This window comes from Protopterus annectens, chromosome 13.part0 (assembly GCF_019279795.1).
Source record: "Protopterus annectens isolate FY-2018-M chromosome 13.part0, PAN1.0, whole genome shotgun sequence".
NCBI lineage: Eukaryota > Metazoa > Chordata > Ceratodontiformes > Protopteridae > Protopterus > Protopterus annectens.
Genome location: NC_056747.1, coordinates 1,033,439,846 through 1,033,464,614, shown reverse-complemented (window position 1 = coordinate 1,033,464,614; position 24,769 = coordinate 1,033,439,846). Strand labels below are relative to the sequence as shown.

At 42.1% G+C, this 24,769-nt stretch overlaps 1 protein-coding gene across 1 annotated transcript in view; it reads left to right on the top strand.

Annotated features, from left to right (window-relative positions):
• The window catches only part of MED24 (mediator complex subunit 24), a 1,193,465-nt gene that overhangs the window by 854,770 nt on the left and 313,926 nt on the right, over positions 1-24,769 (top strand). Inside the window, exons 22-23 of the mRNA XM_044055033.1 lie at positions 2,538-2,631; positions 3,031-3,130. Coding sequence (XP_043910968.1) covers positions 2,538-2,631; positions 3,031-3,130 — 194 coding nt within the window. The remainder of the gene's footprint in view (positions 1-2,537; positions 2,632-3,030; positions 3,131-24,769) is intronic.

Here is a 24,769-nt window from a genome sequence, read left to right as displayed (position 1 = left end):
GGATTATAGCTGTCAGCCATTGGTGGTACAGAAAACATGTGTGATGACTGAGAAATATGCAGTAGGGCAGCTTGGCATACAGAGCTGAGAATGGGATAACCAGAGAGCGAAGGGATTTATGATGCTTACCACTGAGGTTTCAGGAAGGGAGTCGTATACTGCCTGCCTGTGGTGATCCCTACTTCCTCTAGCCGGTAACTTGTGAGACTATCCACAGTACATGATGTTTCAGAAATGGACACCCAAATGGTGTTGAGAGGTTGTATGATCTGCCACTACCAGACTGCTCCAGTAAGTGGAGAAAAGCATTCTTCTGTCTAATACCGGACAGAGTACCTCCTGCATTTTACCATAGACTTGGAGAACTGTGTCATATAAAGCACATGTAACCTTAAAAATTTACACTGTACAGTGTGGAACCTGAACTTGGGCAGCCACGGTGGTACAGCGGTTAGCATTGTCGCCTCACAACAAGAGGTTCTCTGGTTCGATCCTCGGCTGGGGTACCTAATGTGCGAAGTCTGCGTGTCCTCCCTGTGGTCGCATGGGCTTCCTCCGCATGCTTCGGTTTCCTTCCACATTCCAAAGACATGCTGTAGGCAGATTGGACGCTCTAAATTGGCCCTAGGTGCGAGTGCGTGCATGTGTGTGCCTTCCGTGGAAGGTTGGGCGCCGGGCTGGCAACTCGACACCGTAAAACTCTTCTGCCAATCATGAGTGGACAGATCATCCACTGTGGCGACCCCTAACCCAGGAAAAGCCGAAAGAAGAAGTGTGGCACTTACTGGATGTCTCATGAGCCTGATTTTCTCACTGGTGAACCCATATTAACATGGTGTGTACTAAATAAACCATTTTCTGGTAGCAGTTTGTACAGAGTATGCACCATACTGAAAGATTGCTGTAAATGTTTATGCTTACCCTGATCTTAATGGCAACAGCTCCTCTAGTTCATGTGAAATTGGATGCTGACTTTGGGCTACCTGGACTGACTTTACACCTCATCATTTGTGTATATTACATGAGGAAGCTCATATTCTTGCTGCTGTTGCAGTTCAAGGTAGTGCTGCATATTTTCTGTAAATTGTTTTCGATTTTTTTTCTAGGGATTGCTAACAAAATGAGTAACATAGAAGATAAAATGAGTGACTTTCTAACACAGTAGTACAAGCTGCTTGCATGATTTGGGGTTCTAAGTTTTCAGAATGTATCATTCTAGAAATTTCTCCTTGCATCTGTTGCTTGATTGATCAAGTTATATCTAAAAGGTAAGGTGTTTGTTTATAGTTATGCATTATGTAGATTTTTGTAAACTGCATTTATTTTAGAGCTATTTTTGCTCCCTAATAGCTGAAGATCTGTTCCCAGTGCCTCTCTATACTCGTCAGGTCTATCAGTCACTCTCACTTCCTTTGGATTTGCTTCAGCTATGTTCAAGACTAGCAAGGAGATAACGGTGTCTTGGGGCAGCATCATACTGCTGCTGAGGAAGTGTTTTTAAATGGTTTTTCCACCCCTGTGTACACTGAATAACACCCCAAGAGCAGGGTGAACATTGAGCATTAGCACTGAGCCATGGCCACCATCTGTGAGGGCTGACATCAGCAGGATGCCCTGCCCTCCCCCAGGCTACACTGCAAGATTGTTTCTCAGGCCTCCACCAAGGACATCAGACTGCAAGAATGTGCCCTAAGCACATATCTCCCAATTCTTCTGTCAGTCATGGTGAGGATGCCCAACTTTCCTGCCAGCACCATCAAGTAAGCTGAGCCATTGTGTTGCCCGACTGTAATCTAAGTTTTAACGTTCTTTCCCACTAGTGCATGCATATAAATGGTACTTTAAGGAATAAGAGAGAGTAACCAAGCAATGAACAAACTCAACTGAATGTTTAATCCTGTTATATTTGGTGTAGTGTTCGTGATGGAAAAACGCCAACCCTCACTGGACGGCTTACATCATGATTGCATTGCTGCCTTGGTTTCTTCTCATTGCATGGGTAGCATGAGACATTTGAGGAGTCAAGTGCCAAGAGTGTGACTACCTGCTGAGCTTGGATGGTTATTTTAGTGGAAATTTGTATCCATAAAATATGTTCATTAATTTAGCAAAGCTTGCACTTAGGTTTGTATACACAGCTGATTTTCATTGTTAATATCTTCAAAACAGAACAGAAACTAAATACATTTGATCATCTTTTCACTAAAATGGGTTCCTGAATTTTAACAAAAATTTTGTTAATCCACTGCACTGTATATGTAACAGAGAGCCTGATTTCCTGTAGATGCCATTATTCGTCTGCATTACGTTATGTGAAACATAATGGCAGTGTGCTAACTGAAACATTGTACTCCTTTCATCATTAAGGAACAAAGTGTTTGGCCTTCAAATTTAATGCTTTTGTCCACTAGACAAAGTGTACCATATGTTGTTAATTTGCACTTCACCCAACAATAAATCCTGTTTTCCATTTTTAAATCATGCTTATCCCTATCGTTTTGCATTTCTAACTATGAAGCATCTTTTATTTTAACTAGATTATCAGTGTGGTGTGCTTTGAGCTCCTACTCCACTCACAGTAAAGGTCAGGCTTCAGTCAAGCAAAGAAAGAGGCACAGGGAAGATATTGAGGTAATAGTATATCCCATTCTATGCTTATTTTGACATTTTTAATGTCGGTGATGAATGTGAAATAAAAAACAAATGACTGGCATTTCTTGACTTATTTCTGCCTGTATTTGAAAGTAAATCCATAAATCAGCAACTTAGTAACAGTTTTTAAGTAGCAGCCTTAAACCAGATCCTGACATCATAAAATGTAACCTTTATTTATGCAGTATTTGTAAGCAGGATGCATGTTTTAATACTGTAATTCTTAAGAACCAGTTTTCTTAAGGCATTTGTAAAAACGTTCTTACGTGTGAAGGAATTCCTGTGATCCTGACTACCACTAACAATGCTGAGTATAATTTTTGTAGTTCTACACACGCAGTGTGTAACTTTTCGTTTACCTCTGTTTTGTTTTTGCAGGACTACAGTAGCCTTTTTCCTTTGGATGACACTCAGCCCTCAAAACTAATGCGTTTGTTGAGCTCCAATGAGGAAGAACCAGCTATTCTTTCAAGTCCTAGTAAGTGTACTCGTGCATGTCTGTCTGCATATATATGCATGTATACATACATATATATATATATATATGTATATATATATATATATATATATATATATGTATATATATGTATATATATATATATATATATATATATATATATATATATATACATACATACATACACACATGTGTATATATATGTATATATATATATATATATATATATATATATATATATATATATATATATATATACATATATACATATACATATACATACATACATACGTGTGTCTGTGTCCCTCTCTCTCCCCCTTCCTTTGTATATACATATGTATATGGAGAGAGACACACACACATAAAAGTACAAAAGACTGAGAAATTAAAAGTATTTCTTCTCTCGATATTCACACTAAACCCACTCATAACACTACCCTCAAATATGTCAAAATAGTGGCAGTGTTGAAGGAAGGTTTTTATTAAGGTAAGATGTCGGTTTAGGATTGGGGTGAGGGTAGGGTTAGGGGTTAAAAACCTGTGTGTGTATGTAGATGGTTGAGAGTCATGGATTTCATGAAAATGTAGATTCTTGACTTTCTAGATTTAATGTTCTGTTTCAGTCAAGTTTGATATCGGTTGAAAGTTCTTTATTGGAATGTGGTTTGTTGCATTAGATTTACTGTTACTTTGCTGTTGTGTGTATGGACATTATCACTTTAGTTTAGTGTATTTGTCGGAGGTGTTTATAAAAGAAGCATTGATGGAAGACAGCAGTAAACTGATTACACTAAACTTTTCCATGGCTTACAAAGTAAAACTTTTCCATGGCTTCCAAAGTAATGTGTAGTAAGTATAGTAGTAGTCATTGCTTTGTTGACTGCTGAGAAATTTTAGTGTAAGGTAGTATTGCAGTTGCATTTTTACTGTTAGTGTTTTTTAATATATTGCATTTTCAGTGATAGTTCATTTCTATATTTTTAACTAGTGTCTCAGATACAGTGGAGTGGGTTTTGAGGATTTGACGTGTTTTGTGTCATATGTATACACGTACATACAGATAGAGAGAGAGGGCACACTTGAGAGAGAATGTTTCATCTGTTCTAAACGCATTTCATTGAAAACACAAATCACTGAAACACATATAGAATTTCATATACAGTGAATATACCTCCAAATGTTGTTTTCTGCAGAGGGAAGCACTCCTGCATCACAAAAGCCCCCATACACACACACAGTCCCCTTTTGTAAATAAACTTCCTTCACAAATCACTGAAACATACATAACATTTCATATACAATAAATATACCTCCAAAAGCTTTTATCCGAAGTTGTTAATCTTCTTCCTATTCATCACTGATTGGTTCGGTTCTGAGCCCTCGGAACTGAGTCGGCCTTATACCAAGCTTGTGTGCACCAAAAACTCTTGAGCTAAGCTGCTACCTACAATGCCCTTCACTCAGTTACCTCAGATCACGTTTGCCGCACAGCCATATAGCAGCGTTTCACCAAGCTCTCCAGCTAAGTGCTATATTTTTCAAAAATGTATAAATATTTGTGATTGTTTCCGGTCAGTTTGCTAATTTTTGTCTATTTACTCACTCAGCTCTACCCACAGGTATTTCTTTTCGTACCATTGTTGGTATTGACCCTCTTACCTTTGTGGTTTTCCCAATACCATTGTTGGTATTTTCCTCTCTTTCTCTCTCTACACTTTCTTCTACTTTGGTGTGTGTGTGTGTTTTTGTTATGTTGGAAAAGAAAGGGACTATGGGGTTTAAACACTGCTCTTCTTGCAGTGGTCAACTCCCGAATAGTGATTTGCATGAAGAGAAGAGTGTGTGTATTGTTTGGGGGTTCCACACTTATCGACGAAACCTCCATGTGATATTTGTGCCAGCTTCAGTTAGCGGAAGCTGACTGAAAGACGAAACAAGTTGATTCTTAAGGGCCTGCTTCCTTTGCCTTTTTTGGAGGCTATCTCTATGCTGGAGGTCTCATCCCCTCCTCCTGTGGACAAGAAACGTCCTCGTTCAGACCCCTCTTCATCGGCTGGTGAGAGGGGCCAAAGCCATAAGCAGAAGGCCCACAAGACTTCTACCAAGCACTGTATCGCCTCCTCGGTTCCGATCAACTCAATTCTGAGTTTGGCTCCAGGGATTCATACTGTGGTCGCTTCATCGGTGCCTATTCCAGCTCTGACGATTACGCGCCCACTACAACCTCGGTTCCGACAAGTTTGCCTATCTCTACCTCGGCACCTATGTCCCCCATTTCTGCTCTGATGTCAGTTCCAACAACAGCTTCGGAGCTGCTATTGACCTCCACCCCAGCTGTGACCTCAGCTCTGCGCCTGTTCTCGGCTCTGATCATTCCCCTTGTTGCCAGTTTCCAAACTAGAATCGTCTGTGCCATTCTTTAATTCATCACGGGCCCAGTGCACCCCGTCTGCAGATCCATTTGCCGGACAAGCCTTCAGCCCCTTTTTGGACTGGCCTGATTCCCCCTCAGGGACATCGGTAAGGTCCACTAGGAGCCTTTCAGAATTGGATGTGGTGCGCCTTTTTGATAAGCTGCTGACCGCCAGGGGAATTACAAATTTTCCTAGACCCCATCCCACTCCAGGCTTTGGGTCTGTTACACCGACCCCTACATATTCTCTTCCCTTGGATCTCTCTGTTCCGAGGCTCATATTTCCGACATCTGCGAGAGGACCCCCTTCCTCAGCACCAACTACCGTGTCTGAGGCTCCAAGGCCCCTTTGGGTATCGGTTCCGTTGGAACCCACCCTTCCTCAATCTCATGCTTGGGGGGGGTGGAACCCTCTGTTCCAGCCACAGTTCCAGTTGTGTTGCCGGTTCCATCTTTAGGACCGAGGGTGACTCCCGCCCTGGTTTTGCTTGAGGCTCCGTCCCTGGGACTGGACTGCGTGGAGAGGGGTGTGACTCCGGTTCTGAAGTTGTCTCCTTCGGTTCCGGGCTTCCATTCCTCTTCAGGCGGGCCTGCCTTCCGGGTGATGGAGAGAGTGCTCACTTTGAGCAATCCTCCTATGCTGGACATCCCACCAGTTCCCTCTGAGCCGCTGTCAAAGGCCACCCCCCCCCCAGTACTCTGAGAGCGCAAGCAGGGTATTTCCCTTTCTGAGTCTTCTTCAGATGCTCCCACTGAAAACCCCCCTCAGAAATGGGCGTGTAAGAGGAAACACGTGGACTCCCCAGATGAGTCCCTCACGGAAGATACGGACTACGTTGATGGGGAAGGATCCCCACTGTCACCCCCTGATGTCTCATTTGGAGACATCTTGGAAATCTTGAAGCAGAGGGGTGACTGGAAGTCCTCCAATCCTTCCTTGGAGGAATCCGTATTCCTGCAGGCCTTCCACTCTCAGCCCTGTACTTCTTGGCGCCCCCCCCGCCGATGAGTCGGTCATGCTCATCGTGCAGCGGGCATGGAAGAACTCTGACTCCATTGAGGCCATCCCCAGGAGATCAGGCAAAATACTCTTCCCTCCAGAGGATCAACCCCATTGGTCGAGAGGTTTGCCAGTAGACGCTATGGTGGTGGCGGCAGGAAAGTCCTGCTGTTCACCCACCTAACAGAGAGTCCCGGGTGGTGGACAGGTTAGGGATGCGAGTTTTTGCATCAGCGACTTTTGCTGTCAAGTCTCTGAACTTTCTGCCACGTTTTGTGAGGCTCCAGAGAGATCTCATCTCCGAACTCTCTGGAACCCTCGCGGGTCAAGTTTCGGATGGGGCACATGATAAAGTTGCTTCCCAACTTGCCACCCTAGAGTCAATCTCCAATTCATCCATGAGGTTGCTGTCCCATGCAATCGAAGGAGCAGCTAGTGCTGCAGATGCAGGCATAGTTATGAGACGTCATGCCTGGATGCGCATTTGTGACCTTGCAGACTCTTTCAAGTCTTCCTTTTTAAACGCCCCTATCGAACCATCAGCTTTGTTCGGTGCTAAGGTCAAGGATACTTTAGCCAGGTGTAAACAGGACGGGAAGACCTTGTCTGCCTTGGGTTTACATTTTTCCAAACCTCCGCATTCCTTCTCCAGGAACCAGAGGAGTGGAAAGATGTGGCACAAGGTCCCTTCCGTGACACATGTGAAGACTCCCCCAGAGGCAGAGGGGGTTCCTATAATGGAAGATGCCCCTTTCGGGTTTCAGAGGGGGTCCCCAAAATCAGGACTCCAGAGATTCCATCTCTGGGAGACCGTATCAGCGCTCCTGAAGTACTGCCCAATTGCTTTCTCTGGAAGCAGTCGGGGTGCGTTTCTCTCTGCACCAAGCTGCCTGGCTCTCTATTACAAATGATCAGTGGGTGCAGAGAATAATTTCCAGAGGCTATCACATTCCCCTAATCTCTTATCCAAGACCTCCAAAATCCCTTCTCGATGTTCTACCCAGTCAAAGGGAGGAGGCAGCTTCCGAAATATGAAAGCTATGTCAAAAACGAGTCATCCAACAGGTCCCCCCAGACCAGTGCGGATCAGGGTTTTACTCAAGATTCTTTTTAGTGCCAAAGAAGACCGGGGACTGGAGGTCCATTTTGGATCTCAGCCATCTAAACAAATCAGTGGTTCAGACCAAGTTTCGCATGGTCATGATTCAATCTATCCTCCCCTTTCTGCGAGAGGGTTGTGGATTTGCTCGTTTGATTTCCGGGATGCGTATTACCACATCAAAATGGACAAGCGCTCTAGGAGTCGTCTTCATTTCTGGTTGGGAGCCAATCAATACCAATTCGGAGCCCTGCCATTTGGTCTCTTGACGGCCCTCAGAGTGTTCACGAATGTCAAGCAGTGGTCACAGCTCATCTGAGACTTCAGGGATTCTAGGTGTTTCCACATTTGGATGACTGGCTCCTCTCCACCCTCACCAAGCATCTTCTGGTCAGAGCCCTCTGCTACACTCTAGTTCTAGTGGAGTCGCTGAGCATCACCATCCACTGGGAAGAATCCAACCTTTGGCCCTCACAGCAATTGGAATTTATAGGGGCGATATTCAACACTCAAGCAAGTCTGGTCTCTTCACCCTCACAGGCTTCAGAGATTAAGGCCACAAGTTCAAGTGATACTCTGTTGAAGAAAGGTGTCTGCAAGGGAAGTTCTTCAGGCTCTGGGGTCTATGGCAGCAGCCATCCCAATTGTTCCCCTAGGGAGATTACACATGAGACTTATACAATGGCTCCTTCTGTCCCAGTGGTTATCTAGTCTTCATCCCCTGAGCTCACAGATTCTCATCACCAACACCTGCAAACAAGATCTCCTCTGGTGGATGAGTACAGATGAAAATCTTTGTCATCCCTTCCAGGCTCCCCAACCCAGCGCCACGGTGACCACGGATGCTTCCCTGATAGGGTGAGGGGGCCACTTCCAGGGAAAGTCAGTCCAAGGCATGTGGTCCAGCATAGAGGTCAATTTGCATATCAATGTCCTGGAGTTAAGAGTGGTGCTATTAGCGTTGCAAACATTTCATCCGCTCCTTCCATCAGGAATGATTGCTATCCAGTTGGGCAACATGTCCGTTGTCTGGTACATAAGCAAACAGGGAGGGACCAAATCTTACCCCATATGTCGCAAAGCCATGAGAATCTGCCATTGGGCGATAGCTTCCAACTGCTTTCTGATCACAGCGCATATCCCTGGGAGCTCCAACGTGATTGCGGACAGGCTGAGCAGATGCATCCTCCTTTCCCACAAGTGGTCTCTCAATCCGGGTGTGACGGCAGAAATCTTCAGCCGTTGGGGCCAGCCATGCTGCGATCTTTTCGCCTCCCCCTCAAACACAAAATGCAGCAGCTACTTTGCCCTCTTTCTCCCTCACGGGGAGTCACCAAGAGACTCTTTGATTCATGATTGGCCTGCAGGTCTCCTTTATGCTTATCCTCCAATACCTGTGATCCCCCTTTTTTTAAGGAAAGCTATTTGGTTGAGAAGCAAAGTGATCCTCATTGCCCCGTTCTGGCCTCAAGTGTGGTTTCTCTTCCTCCAACCTCACCTGTTACAACCTCCTTGGATCCTAGGCACTCGTCAGGACTTCATATCCCACCCACAAGGGCTGACTCCACCAAATCTATCCATCTCAAGCTGACACCTTGGTTTCTCCACTTCCGTTAGTTGCCAGGCAGGAAACCCTCTCCTCATCTGTCCGTGATATTATCCTGGCCTCCCATAAACCATCCACAAGAAAACTTTACAGGGACAGTTGGAAAAGATTATCTATCTGGTCACATATCGGAAGCTAGATCCGTTCTCAGCTCCCGCAGCTGCAACTCTTCATTACCTTGCTGACTTGTTCAACAATTGTGCATCAGCTTCCACCATTCAAGTCCATTTAACAGCTATTTCCAACTTCCATAATGGTTCAGATGGAGTCCCGCTTATTGCCACTCGACTTTGCAAGACCTTCCTCAAGGGAATTTTCCACAGCAGACCTCCCATCAGGCAACCAGTGCAGGCATGGAATCTCTCCCGGGTTCTTCAGTCTCTCTCTCTCTACCCCCTTTTGAGCCTGCTGCGACATGTGATCTAAAATTCCTGCCATGGAAATCCTTATTTCTGGTGGAGGTCACTTCAGCCAGATGAATATCTGAGTTTGCAAGCCTTATGTATCAAAGAGCCCTTATCTGATCTTCCAAAGGACAGAGTATCACCTTGTACTATAACCCATCTTTTCTCCCCAAGATGGTTTCTGACTTTTCTATTAACCAGTCCATTGAGCTCCCTGTATTTTTTCCAAATTATTCAAACAAGGGAGATTACTGCCTACATTTATTGGATGTTCATAGACAATTACATTTTACCTGGACAGAAATAAGTCCTTTTGCAAGTTGGACCAACTTTTCATTTCCTTTTCTAGCCCTAGAATGGGATGTGCAGTATCTAAAGTTACTTTGTCAAAATGGCTCAGGCATTGCATTAGCTTTTCATATTCTCTTACAAATGAATCTAAGCCTGGTCAAATCAAAGCTCACTCAACTAGGGCTATTGCAGCATCGGTTGTCTTCCACTCTAGGGCCTCCATGGATGACATCTGTGCAGCAACCATTTGGACTAAACCCCATACCTTAATTAAGCATTACAAATTGGATCTGATCTCCAGGGGAAGAGCGGCCTTTGGCTCAATGGTTCTCAGGAATGCTCTTCTATAAGGGCCACCCAGGTTCTCCAAGTAGCTTGGGATTCTGTCCCATCAGTGATGAATAGGAAGAAGATGAACAACTTCAGATAAAGAAGTTATGTCTTATCATAATGTTCCATCTGAGTTGTTGATCTTCTTCCAGTCATCACACCCTTCCTCCGACCCCCACCAAAGGCTCCTTGCGGATCTTCTGGGTCTTTGTGGTGTTTCAGGATTTATGCACAGAGATGGCCTCTGACTTTCTGTTTTCTCCTATATATTGCATGCAAACTCGATATGAGGTAACTCAGTGAAGGGCATTGTGGTTAGCAGCTTAGCTCGGGAGTTTTTGGTGCACGCAAACTTGGTATAAGGCCGACTCGGTTCCGAGAGCTCAGAACCGAACCCATCAGTGATGACTGGAAGAAGAAGATGAACAACTCAGATGGAATGTTATGGTAAGACACAACTTCATTTTTTGCAGGGGTAAGCCCCTCTGCACCAGTAAAGCTCCTGCGACACATGTGCACGCACACACACACACACCTTTCATAAATACATTTACTTCACAGTCACACATCTGTGGAGAATAGAGAAGAAATTCAGACACTCAGTAACTGCTAGCACACAGTCATACATGTCTAGAGAATGAGGTACACCATAGCAGAGATCATTAATTAGCAAGATACAAATACTGATCAGTAATTTGCATTGTTCACAGATAAATGCTCAACTGTCAGTTTGCTGATTATTACAAGTTTAAGCAGCAACCTTGGGTTAGAATCAATCCCTGTACCTTGTGCCTGTGAAGTTTAGACCTTAAGTGTTATGCCAGCCTTCCCCACATATTTTTTATTGGATTTAGGTCTGGGTTCTGGCTGGGCCATTCCAAAACTGTAATTTTCTTCTGGTGAAGGTATTCTTTTTTTGATTTGGATGTATGCTTGGGGGTCATTGTCGTGTTGAAAGGTGAAATTCCTCTTCATCTTCAGCTTTCTAGCAGACGCCTGAAGCTTTTGGGCAAAAGTGACTGGTATTTGGAACTGTTCATAATTCCCTCCACCTTGACTAAAGCCCCAGCTCCAGATGAAGAAAAGCAACCCCAAAGCATGATACTGCCACCACCATGCTTCAACGTGGGGATGGTGTTCTTTTGATGATGCAAAGTATTGTTTTTGTGCCAAACGTACCTTTTGGAATTATGGCCAAAAAGTTCAACTTTGGTCTCATCAGACCATAACACATTTTCCCACATGCTTTTGGGAGACTTGATGTATTGTTTTCCCAATTTTAGCTGGGCCTGGATGATATTCTGTGTAAGAAAAGGCTTCCGTCTTGCAACCTTACCCCATAGTCCAGACATATGGAGAATACGGGAGATTATTGTTACATGTAGTACACAACCAATACTTGCCAAAAATTCCTGCAGCTCCTTCAGTGTTGCTGTAGGTCTCTTGGCAGCCTCTCTGACCAGTTTTTGTCTTGTCTTTTCATCAATTTTAGAGACACGTCCAGTTCTTTGCAATACCACTGTTGTCCCATGTTTTCTCCACTTTTTGAGTACTGCCTTTACTGTGTTCCTTGATATGTCCAATGCTGTGGAAATTTTTTTTGTACCCTTCTCCTGACTGATACGTTTCAGTAATGAGATCCCTTTGATGCTTTGTAAGCTGTCTGCGAGCCATGGCTTTTGGTGTAGCAGCAACTGAATAAATGTCAGGAAAATCATACTGAAAGAGGTGAACTTTATTTGGGGTTAATCAGGATCTCTTTAATTGATGGCAGGTGTGTACCCAAGAAGACTGAATGCTGTAATTAAATCAAAACGTGCTTCAACAAAGTATTAGTTTAAGGGTGTGCACACACAACTAAGTATTAGTTTAAGGGTTTGCACACTTAGCAACCAGTGTATTGTACATCTTTTATTTTTTATATTTTTTCCCCTAACAAATTTGTTTTTAAATTGATTTGCACAAGTCATAGTTCACATTTAAAGGTGGAAAAGTTTTGAAATGATTTATTTTGGTCTCATTTTTTTATATCATAGAAACTTGGCATTTTAACAGGAGTGTGTAAACTTTATATATCCACTGTATGAACTACCACTCCTTATTCAATGTGTTTCATTGCTGATGTTTTCACATGATTATAAGTAAAATCAGGATCCACCATACCCTTCTCAGTTCTTTTCTACCTGAGGTCAGGTTTAACTTGCTTTATGAAATGTTTTGTGCTTTTTAAAGTGCTTTTATCTGAGAAGAATCTTTTTCTATATAGTATTCATCTGACTTTGTTTTAGCTCTTCAGTTAAGCTATTGATTTCAATCCATTTTCTTATTTTTTTTCACCCTCTGATAAATATTAAGATACATACAGTGTTTGAAAGCTTGTTTCATGAATGTTGTGCCTTAAAATGGGCTTGCAAGTCCAGTAATATTCACATATTTTTCATTTTGGGCCTAACATTGAGTCTTGAAAATTGCCATTATTGTAAAATTTTAAATTCATTATCTTGATATTGCTGAACTTCTGTATCAGGGAGTGACTGTCAAAGGTGGACTTGCTGATGAAATAGCATAGTTGTGCCTTCCAGAAAATGCTCCTTAGTGAAGTTAACTAAGTAGTGATATAGATAGAAGGACTGCATCTCATCAAAGAAGATATCCCTGCCACTTATATTAGTGTACAAGAATAAAGTTCTAGCTACAATCCAAGCAATTTGAGTTCTGTTACCATCAAGGGCACCTGAGGAAGGGTGAGAGGTTGGCATAATGGTTAAGGTGTTTTCCTTACAGACATAAGATGCAAAGTTTGATTCTCACTTGGGTTAATTGGCTAAGCTTAAAATGGCCCCAAGGGTAGTTATCCTAGTACTAATCTATGAATGATGAGACATTACTTGCGCACCTGTTAAAGGGGTGCAGATGTGAGGGCATGCTAGAGGCACAGCTGCTTTACAAGCCCTGCTGGTGATATGGGAACCAGGTGGGCAAAGGGGATCATCTCTCCACATAGGTAAAGACGTTCTTGTTACAGTACCATTGCACTCCCATCAAGATGACATCTCCTATCACACCTGGGTGTAATTAAGGCTTAAAAAGAAAAAAAAGGTGGTATGATGGCACCTTGCTTGGCCATGTCCTATCTGTAATACGTGGTAGGCTCACATCCATTGGAACTTGCACAGTGGAATCCCCATATGTAGAGCTATCCCAAAAGAGAGGCGATCCTGATGTGAGTCACATAAGTTTGGGATGTTACTTGTAGGGAGCCATGAGAACAGAACATGTGAGAGAGATGACAGTTGAGAAGCCTGAGATCAGTCAGCAACAGCAGAGAGGAGATAAAAGGATCCCTGCAGGAGTCTTCAGTAAAGGATTGTAGGCAGAAAAATTACAAATGATCTTGTTATTTGATTAACCATTGTTGTCCTCCACATTGACCTCATGGCACTTGCTTTACGGTTTTGTTTGTGTCTTTCGGCTTTTCCCAGTTAGGGGTCACCACAGCAGAGCTCCGGTCTGCTAATGATTGGTAGTAGAGTTCTACATGCTGGCTTGCCGGGCCTAACGCACAACCTTTAACGAAGGAACGCCCGTTCACGCATGTCGCCACACAGAAGACGCTCTGAGAATCGAACGGGCAACGTCTAACTGTGAGGCAACAATGCTACCGCAGCACCACCACCACAGTTATTGGTAAATAAAACTGGCATTAAAAGAGTTTTCTTGTTATAGTAATGCAAAATGGATAATATCTGTAATGGAAAGTTATATTGTCTGTTAGTCATATGCATTACTGTTAAACTGCATTTGTCATTTTGTCAGCCACATTGGCATAGCGGGATAAAGTCTTATGTATGGCTTGGGTGGTATTATTTTGATTAGCAGCTGAGGCCTTTCTTGGAGCTGGCAGAGGGAGGATGGGAATGCCCATCATGGGGAAGAAGGTGGTGCACAGGGTGTGTAGAACTGCACTGCCTTGGAGGAGAGGCTTCTTCTTGGTGCATGCCCTGAGATGGGCTTTTGGTTTACTAAACCACTACCTGTGGTAGTAGGCTTCACAAGCTTGTATGGTTGCATGCACCTATTTATTTATTTAGTTATTTTATTTTCAGTTTGTTTGCCGAGATGGTCCATTGGGCCATGAGGAGCCCATTTCAGTGGAGTCCTGGGAAGTTCCAGAAAAGTACAAAATACAAATAAGACAAATACAATACAAATAGAAATACAAAAATACAAAGAAACATGCTGCAATAAAAATTCAGCTTACAGTTCTTGTAAAATAAGATTGTTCCAACAGTTATTGTTAGGAATACAAGACAATAGGAAGCTCATAGCAGATGTATTGCTTGTGGAGAGTAACTATGCTGGAGAAGCTATGTAGAGTGGGAGTAGGAGCATTCCCATTGTGAGTTTAGATGGGAGTGGAGTAAAGATTTGAAAGCAGAGAGACTGCTAGTGGTACGGATGTGTGGTGGGAGAGAGTTCCAATGGCGTGCTACAGAGAAGGATAGAAGATGTTTGCCTGGCGGACGAGCAAGTTTATGTAGCTCAGTTAGATTTTAGAAGTTGACATCTATTTGGTCGATGCATTTGGAAGGTAGAGGTAAGGGAGGGGCTAAAAATAAGTTTGTGTGCTTGGATAAGTTGAGTATATGTAGGGATGTACAGTGATGGGTAGAGGATCTGTGGCCAGTAGCAAATATAGAAATTTTGTTGCAGCAGGAGGGGAGTTTTGACTTGAGGGAGGATTGTAGACTAGTAAGGATAGCAGCACCATGTAAAAGGGAAGGGATGAGGTAAGTAGTAGCAAGGATGATCCTGGTGGAGGGAGAGATGTAGCGGTAATGGCAGTAGAGCGTGCCAAGTTTTTTGTGGTTTTTTTTTTTATGTTTACTTGTAGATGGTTATCAAACTTTAGTTGGTCATCAATGAGGACTAGTAATAGTTTTGCTGTGGAGATTATTTTGAGAGGAGTGTTATTTTGGCTGGTGATAGAGAATGAATCTTTATCTAAGATAGTGGTTTTAGAAGGGGAGAATGTCATTAGTTTGGTCTTGGTTGCATTGAGTGCCAGGTGGTTTGCTAGCATCCATTGTTCAGTAGAAGAGAAGGCATCTTGAGTTAATTTTACTAATGAAGTAGCAGAAGTGGCAGAGCAGATTATTGTACAGTCATCAGCGTATCGGATGAGTTTAGCATTAGGGATGGCAAGATAGAAGTCGTTTATGAAAATATTGAATAGGAGGGGTCCTAGAATAGAACCTTGGGGCACACCTGTGGAAGTAATTAGGAAAGGTGAAATAGCTTTATTCCACTTGACTGCTTGTTGCCTGTTAGATAGGTAACTGGTGAACCAGTTGCTAGCAGAGTTGAATAGGTTTAGTTTGGAGAGTTTAGTAAGGAGAAGGCTGTGAAAGATGGTGTCAAATGCCTTAGAAAGATCTAAGAGCAGGGTGGACACAATGTGTCCGGAGTCTCAAGCCTTGTTAACAGTTTCTAGGAAGGAGAAGAGAGCGGTGGTGGTACTATGGCTATGGCCGGGTTGGAAACCATGCTGGGTAGGAGTAAGAAGGTTATTACTTAAGAGATAGGGTAGAAGTTGTAGGTGGATACATGCCTGGGAAAGGGGTTGTGGGTCCCTGCAGTGATGCAAGTAGCTCATTCTCATCCCTTATCTAGATGGTAAGTATTAGGCCATGTAGATGCACTCATTGTGGGATGCTAGCAAGGGCACATGCAACCCACTTAACTGTTTGTATTATGGTCCCACTGGAGGCTTTTGCCTGCGTACGTACTGGTGTCTTAGCATGGGGGAACCAGTGGCCAGAGTCCACTGAGAGAGGTACTATGGCTGGCAGGCATGGGTGCAGAAAGCATCTAGAAAAAAATAGTTCTCATTAATAGAGCTGAGGGAGAAAAGGATAATAAATTTTGGATAAAAGACACATTATTTTAATCTTATGAATAAACTGGATTCTCCATTTAGAGAACATTTATGAACAATATATAATACAGATATGAAGACATTTGTTATCAGCATACATTAATATAGGGCTACTTTGTTTACCATTACATTTGGTAAGTGAAAGGGAAAAAGATCAAAGCCCACTAATGAGGTTACGTTGACTTCTTTGAAATGGAAGTCAACTTCTGCCATAGTAGAACACTGTCATAGTGATGCCATTTTATGTCCTTCATTCCTGGAGCTTCAGCTATCCTGCAAACATCTGTGGGACACCAGAAGGCAGTTGGTGGATATGCTCAGTAGAGATATTACCCATCACTTTTTGGAGTTGGCACCCAGAAGGTGCACTGAGGTTAAGAAGAAGCTCACTCTGGGACCAAAAGTAGAGCCTCCTTTATTGGTGTCTTTGAGAGATTTGTGTGTGTCATATTTGGAGTTCTTCTGTTCATCCAAGGCACTGGCTGACTTATCTAAGAAAGTTGTCCCTCTATCATAGTCTATTATAACCCTCCATGGGCAGCATCTTAGTAGTATTCTTGACATATAGAAATTAACTGTGGGCAGCCATCCACCCAGTTGGTCCATCTCCAAAGCTGCACTGGTGTACCTGTGCAGGCTGGTTTTCCTGATGCAGAAGTGTATACTTCACCCTTTGCTGCTTATCAGCAAGGAAGTTTGGTATCATTTGCATCACTCATAGCTAAAGAGTTCCTATTCACGAAAGTATTCAAAGGCTTAGTACCTCATTGGGAAAACCTTTTCTATTTCTAATTGCAAAAAGAAACTGTAGAGAGACTATCCTGTAGAGAAACCTAAGAGATTAATTTAACAAGTATAAAACAAATGAGGCACCACATGGTCAATCAGAAGGTATTAATTAAATAGCCAGCTTAACAGTCAGTCTCAAGCAATTTACAATTAAGGTACAGAAAATCTTACTTTTTATACAAAGTTAGTTAAAGTCGCACCCATTTCTAAGAGCAGTGATAAATAAAGCAAGTCTGCTCTTTTTCTGAAGAGATCTTGGGTGGTGTTATTTTTTGTTTGGTGATTTTCCTAATGATATTGCAGTTTGTCAGGGTGATGAAGGACATTGTACTTTTGCGTCTATATCACGTTATCAAAAGTTTACTTAATCGAATCAATAAAGGTCGAACTTTATTTATCGAGTAAAACATCGAGTAATGTAAAAAAAAAAAAAAAAACAAATAAAAAAAAAAACTAAATGGCGTAGGCAGGGTGCAAGCCCCCCTGCATCCCCCACACCCCCCTACTTAAATTTACCAACACTGAGACCATACTACATTGAGGTAAACTGAAATCTCCCCTTACTGAGATTTCCATTTACTTGCACTATGTTCTTCACTTTCGATATTGTCGTGCCGACAGTATTAGACTCGATATTGTCAGCTTACGACAATGTGAAGTAGACCTGTACTTTTGACTTTCAAGCAAGCTTTACATTATCAAAATAAATTTTTAAATAATAGGAGGCATATCAGTGTTGAAGTCTGTACTATAACATGTATCATAGAAATCACATGACTGATTTTACACAACTTAAAAATCAGACTGTATGGTAGTTTTACACAGTAAAATAAAATGCTGCCACATGCTTTTTGTCAATACTGCTGCTATGTGAGCATTCTTATGTCTTACAAAACCGGTCTCCCTCTTTATACAAATGTACATTCTTGTACGCACTACAGTGACATTATTAAAGTAGCATTTTTTGCGATATTAAAAGAAAAAAATTTTAAACAAATACATTATTATGCATTTTGACATTGATGTGATTTTATCCAAACTGTACGCAAAACCGCTTACAAGAAAATAGAACTGAAACTGATTCAGCAGATTGAGGGTGTAACCTTTTCAGGTCATATGTCTACAACTGTCTAAATTGGTGTCCCATAAGACAGGTACATAGCTTTCAAAACAGTGTATTCAGTAGAAGGAACGGCTGAAAATAATACATTCTAAGTACTTGGGGGCAACATTTTTGAACAGCCTTGTCAAAATGGGTTGAAGGTAGAAAAATACATCTTTGAGGACAAAGTAGAATTTTCTAGCTACATTCCTGCAGCAGATGTTCCCTGCTGTCAGCAAAACTCTGTGATTCTGTGCAGGTCTATTTTAAGTATCCCAATCTCCACCTGTAAAAGATTTGTGTTGTATATCAAAATATTGTAATGGAAAAGTAAAATACAATTGTAAGTATTCTGTTTTCTATAAATTAATATTCAAGATTGAGATAATTTGGTCAAAACCTAGCTGCTTGTGACCTGTTTAGGTAATTATACATAGATAGATCGATCTATCTATCTATATATCTATCTATCTATCTATCTATCTCTGAGCTCAGTTCTCACATTTTCACAACAGGAGAAACTGTTTTTGTTTATAGTATACAAGAGACCTTTGCTTACAGTACCCAAGAAGAACCTATGCCTTAAGTTAATATTAAACAGACATTCAGGGTCATTTTGTTTACTATACAAAAGATGTTTGCTTACAGTACACATTAAGATACTTCAGAAAAAACTGACTTTTTGGCTGTCCTTCTGGCTCAGAATTTGAGCTAAGTACAAAAATCAACTCGCTGTGATCATTGTGCATCTTAGAGGGAAAGGAAGGGATGAGCACATTTTAATTTAATAATATATAAATATATGTAGAAGACAATAACTCTACAAGCTTAAGCACTGTTCTGGCCACATGAAACATAAATTAAAGGTCATGCTGCTAAACGCTAGGAGTCTAAACATGAAACTGCACTCATTGCAAGCATACTTAACCCTGGAAGAAACTGACATTTACACAGTCACAGAAACCTGGTTCAAAGCTGTGGAGAGCACCCCAGCCATACCAGGTTACTCATCCTATCATTCATTCAGACCCCAAGCCATGGGCAAAAAAACAAAAGGAGGTAGAGTTGCAATGTATATAAAAGACAACAACTCTAGGCTAGTCAAACAATATGATGCACAGGAAATACTCCAAGTGCAGTTAACAATTGACAAGACCCCTATTCAAATCATAGCTAGCTACAGGCCTCCAATTCTGACTTGAGATGCCCACTCCACCTGCCTGGACCTCTTTGAATCTACCAAGATTCAACCCTTTACCCTAATCTTGGGCGACTTTAACTGTCCAACCATAGAATGGAAGAAATACCCATGCCAAAACACAAATGTCCAGGGATTCCTTGATTTCGTCAATGCTCGGTTGACACCCCCACAGGAGGTGAAAATATATTGGATTTGGTATTAACCAACATGAGTAACCACTGCAGCATCCCTACAGTGTCATCATCCCTGGTAAGATCTGACCACAGAGCAGTCACTTTCGAAGTCACCATCTCACCCAACCATTCCTAGCTAGGGTCAAACAAAAATCTTCTCCAAAACTGAATACAACCTTCTGAGGGAAGGTATAAACAGCTTTACAGCCCCCTCCCCCTCCACAGAAACTGGCACATATGTCCAAACTTACACCAAAGAATTATATGAGCATTTTATATAGCTACATGGAATCAGAAATACCAGACAGGATGAAATCATCCTCCTCAAGGAAGAGTAAACCTGTCTGGTGGACATCTACTATAAATAAACTTTATAATAAAAGGAAAAAAATGCTGCCCAGGACCAAGAAGGGGCAGGTGTCTAATTGGAAGCAATCTCTCCTTAGCCTGAACAAGCAAATAAGACCACTAGTGAACTCCTCCAAAGCAAATTTCGAGTCCAGACTAGCCACATCACTAAAGACAATCATAAGGCTTTCTTCACATATGTCCGCAATCTCAAGGGAAGCACCCAGATCTGCTCAGAACTGGTGGTCAAGGACATCACATACACAAACCCTATAGATGTAGCCAACCTGTTGACCGACAGGTTCAGTGAAAATTTCACTCCTCTGTCCCCCCATCAGTAAAACAGGACATTCCCAGGACCTGTCCCCCTCCCCGTATCTGTAGGGAGCAAGTCATCACTTCCCTGTCAAAGGCAAAAAATACATGGGACCCGATAACATCCCAGGCTGCAGCCTACATGAACTCAGGCAGGAATTTGCAGCACCATTAGGCACCCTATTCAACCAAGGCCTGAGTACCGGCTTCATCCCAGCAGAGTGGAAGACAGCTACTGTCATCCCTTTTCACAAAGCTGGAGCGTCCACCGAGCCAGGAAATTATAGACTATCAGCCTAACTAGCCTGACCTGCAAGGCCATGGAGCAGGTTATCGTGGGACCTCATTAACAAGGACATTGGAAACCTCCAGACACTTGATCCCACACAGTTTGGTTTTGTCAGGGGGAGGTCATGCCTTTTAAATTTGGTCAACTTCTTTGAGACAGTCACCAAGGCCATAGATGAGGGAAAGACAGTGCACACTGCCTACCTTGACCTGGCCAAGGCCTTCAATACTATTCCCCACTCAGGTATAATAGATAAACTCTCTCAACTAGGCATCAATCCATATGTTACCAGATGGGTAGCAAACTGGCTCACTGATAGAGCCCAGCTAGTCAAAATGGGGGAAGCCACCTCAAGTAGTAGACCCGTGACAAGCGGTGTAAATCGGTCTTGGGCCTCTCTTGTTTGGGATATACTTCTCAGAGGTGCAGCTGGCCATGTTTGCAGATGACTGCAAGTTGGGTGCTGTCATCAGTTCCCCTAATGATCTGGACATCCTCCAAGATGGTCTCACCCAAACAAATGACTGGTGCCAGAAACATGACTTCAAACTGAATGCCAAAAAAATCATCATCCCTTTTGGGGAGAATGACGTCCCCACAGATTATCACATTGATAATAACGCAGTAAGCACACAGTCAGTCATGAGTGACTTGGGAGCACAAGTTGATAGTAAACCGACTTTTGACCACGATATTGCCTCCATGTATGGAAAGCTTTCTACATGGTCTACCTCATTAGTAAAGTATCTCATCCAGGGACAAGGTGGTCATAATATCCCTGTATTCTTCCCTTATAATGCTGATTATTGAATACAATGCCCCTTTTGGCATGTACCTCACAAAGCACATGCAGCAGCTGGAGAGACCACTGAGATTCCTCACCCGGATAATCCAGGGCCACAAACATCTACCCTGCACAGATGGGCTAAAAGCTTTGTCCCTCTAATCAGTCTTCTACAGACTCCTCAGAGGTGACCTCTGTCTGGCATACAAAGCAATCTCAGACCCCTCTCTGATGGGACTCCTGCAAATCCGCCCTCATTAAACCTTTTTAAGTGCAACCTGGATAACTGGATGGGGAACAGAAAATACACCCCTATGGATTCCACTGCTGGACAGTGGCGTAGGGTAATGACTTGTTGGAACATGGGCTAAATTCTTGGCTAGGCTTGTAAGGGCACAGGGCCAATAGCCTAGTGTAACTTCCTATGATCCTGTGAGAGAAAATTGTGTTATTTTATTATTAACTCTTCTCATAATGTCACTAACTTCAACTGCACCTAGGTAGAACTTTGCTTGTTTGGGTTTTGTTCCAGCAGATAACCTCATTTCTAAAACCCAAACACTGTAACACAAATTGATACAAAGTATGGACTAAGGAATCTCTTTTTTTCCCAGACAAATCCATTGTTTATTTTTCATCTTTATGTCAGGGCATGCCTTTCCTTGTTGACACTTTCCATTATGGACTTGTTTTATAAAACCTGGCTGACAGCCTGAGTTCTGCTGTAGCCCTCCTTGATGGGAGACGCAGAGAAAACTGACTAACTGAACTTCCCAGGACCCCAGCTGTGGGTTGTACCACTTTTCATGCCTGTCACATCTACCATAAAATCCACCTGAAAACTCTGGATTAGTCTCATTTGTTGCCTAGGAGGCTGACAAGTAATACCTTCTCTTCATAGACACTGCTCCTTAAATCAGCTCCTGGAAGACATCTGTCATATTAGGCAATACGCATTCCTAGCAGTTTAACACAGTAAAGAACTACAAGCACCCATATCTATGGAGTGCAAAAAGATCACTTTTTTTTGGCATCTGCTCTGGAATTGCACATTACCAGTTGCAGTTCGCACCATGTGACGTACCTTAAAGCCTTTCAGGAGAAGCAGAGGAAGTTGTGTTCCCTTTCTGAATGCAAAACAAAGACTAAGCTGCCTTAGGACTGTGCAAAAGCTTGCCTTCAATCCCTGACGTCATTGTTCACTAGTACTGATACTGGAGTTGAGATGTGCTTTATTACCTATATTTGGGTTACTTGGAAATGTACAATAAACATTGTAGAATACTTATTTACCCAAAATGAACCCATTTACCATGCAGGTTAAGGAGACCTATAAAAGTCATAAGTAGAGAGGGCTGGAGATCACCTCCTTCTATTAGTTTCAAATAAGAAAACACAATACAGCAACAGGCCAAAACATCTTATATGGGCAACCAGAAGCAAGTATATTAGCAAGACATGGCCAAGTCATCACTTTTGTTTGAGGTGTAGCAGCAGCCTATTAAGCACTGCATCTTTACCCAAAACAATCAAGAAGAAACATCCAGCAGCTTCTAGTGTCTGAGGTTTACACTGACCACCTTTCTGCATGTTTAGAAAGGTGATCATGGGCAGATTTGCTGTCTACTTGGTGGAGGTCTTTTGTATCAAACTTATGAGTCATTCACCTTTTCAAGTAAGGATGCATGCTTTCATTCTTGGAAGGTAGAATTCCAGCAAAACGTCAGTGTCCACCGTACAGTTCCTGATGCAAAAGGTACAAAAAGAACAAGGACCTGAGACAATCATTCCCTTTGAGGAATTGGAGGATTGAGTTAATTCTAAAGACTTTCCTGCTTAGACTAGCAGTGGTTGTGGGTTTGTTGTAGATGCTAAAACGCTGAATGTATTTATTCAGTGCAAAAAGATTAGAGCATTTTTCATTTTAGTTTTTATTTTATTTTTTGTTGGCCGTATTAGTCCCATTGGGCTAAGTGGCCTAATTTCAGGGCTACTAATGGAACTTTGACCAGGGCATCATGGAACTTCCCCTACTCTTTGGAGCTCCTAGATGATGCTGAGGTATTCCTACAGCAGCAAGGAAGAATCCTAAGGGAAGCAGCAGCATCGAGTAGGAGAGAAAAGCTATAGAGATGGAAAGTGAGAATTTGGAGAAAAATGTGTTTGATATGGAGCTTCAGAATTTAAACAAAGATTCCTGTGTTGTGGATGTTACATATTAGCAGTGTTTAGCTGTCTTCCTGAAAAAGGGAGTAAGCAAGTCTGTTATAATGGTGCATGCAACAGAACTGGCATTAAGGTTTGCAGATGTTCTGTTAAAAATAATTGAGCAGGATGATCCAGGTAACAGTTCTGCTGCTTCATGGGGTGAGGGTAGATTACCATCCTCAACACTTCCAAAAAAGTTGTGTGGAAAAGGAAACAGGTGACCTGGCAGCAGAGAATGCAGTAGTGACAGAACGGAAAAGAGGAAAGCAACAACAGACTGGGAAGGTGACTGGTTTTGTGGCAGAAAATTATCTAGTAACTAAAACGTATGCAACTGTGACAGCAGGCAAAAACAAGGACAACTTACTGCAAGTAAAACTGTTTTTAAAAAGAAAAGACCAATTGTGAAGAGTTAGAACAAAAATTGCACTGCAATGGACATCTGCTTCATATGGGGCAATGTAACTGTTCTTGATTTTAAAACTCAAATGTGGTCTTATATACTTATTGGGACACACACTTTTTCTGACTTAACATTTGAAACTGACGGACTGATGATGAGATTTCTGGAACTGTATTACAAAAATAGGATATTTATCCATGGAAGAATTATTTGTTTTCATGTAGTGACTTAAATGTTAAAAATTGTTACTTTGCCTTTTAGAAATGATGAACTAGAAGAAGATTATGTTAAAAATGCAGGCAGGGTCTGTGTGAAGCTGTTGATAATCAGAAAGAGATGAGAGAAACTTGTGGAGTGGAGGGTGGAGGTTGGAACATGTTTTGAAATGTGAAAAAAAAAACTTAAAGCACTTGCCAGGTGTTTTTGTGGCTGGTCATAGAGGAACTTTAAGATATGCTGATCATCCAAAACATACATATACAGCAAGAAGGTCTGTGTCTGAATGCATGTTGTCTCAAAAAAAGTGTGGGAGGACTTTTGGATGTATTGTTAAAAGTAAGTGGTAAACAATAAAAAAGAAGAGGAAAGGGAAGAAAACATGCATGAGGAAGGAATACAAGAGGCTGGAAGAAAGGGTGAACTAAACGAAGAAAAAAGAAGAAAAAACATATGGAGGGGAAAAAGGAGGAAAGAGTGCATGCAGTAAGGGAGAGGTCATGAGAGTAGGAATTGATACTGGGTATTTTTGTTAAGTTCTAGCCAGTGAAAAATCTGATTCTGAGGATCAAAGATTGAATTGGGGGGAAAACAAAAATTAGAAAATATTTCACTTAAACTTAAAAAGATAATGTTCTTCGTGTTTCACTGTTGCAATTGAGTTATCTGCTTGCAGGTAGCCCTCAATCGGTCTGATTATCAAAGTCTTGGGTCCTGCGTCGGTTGCTGTCTCATCTTCCATGACATCACG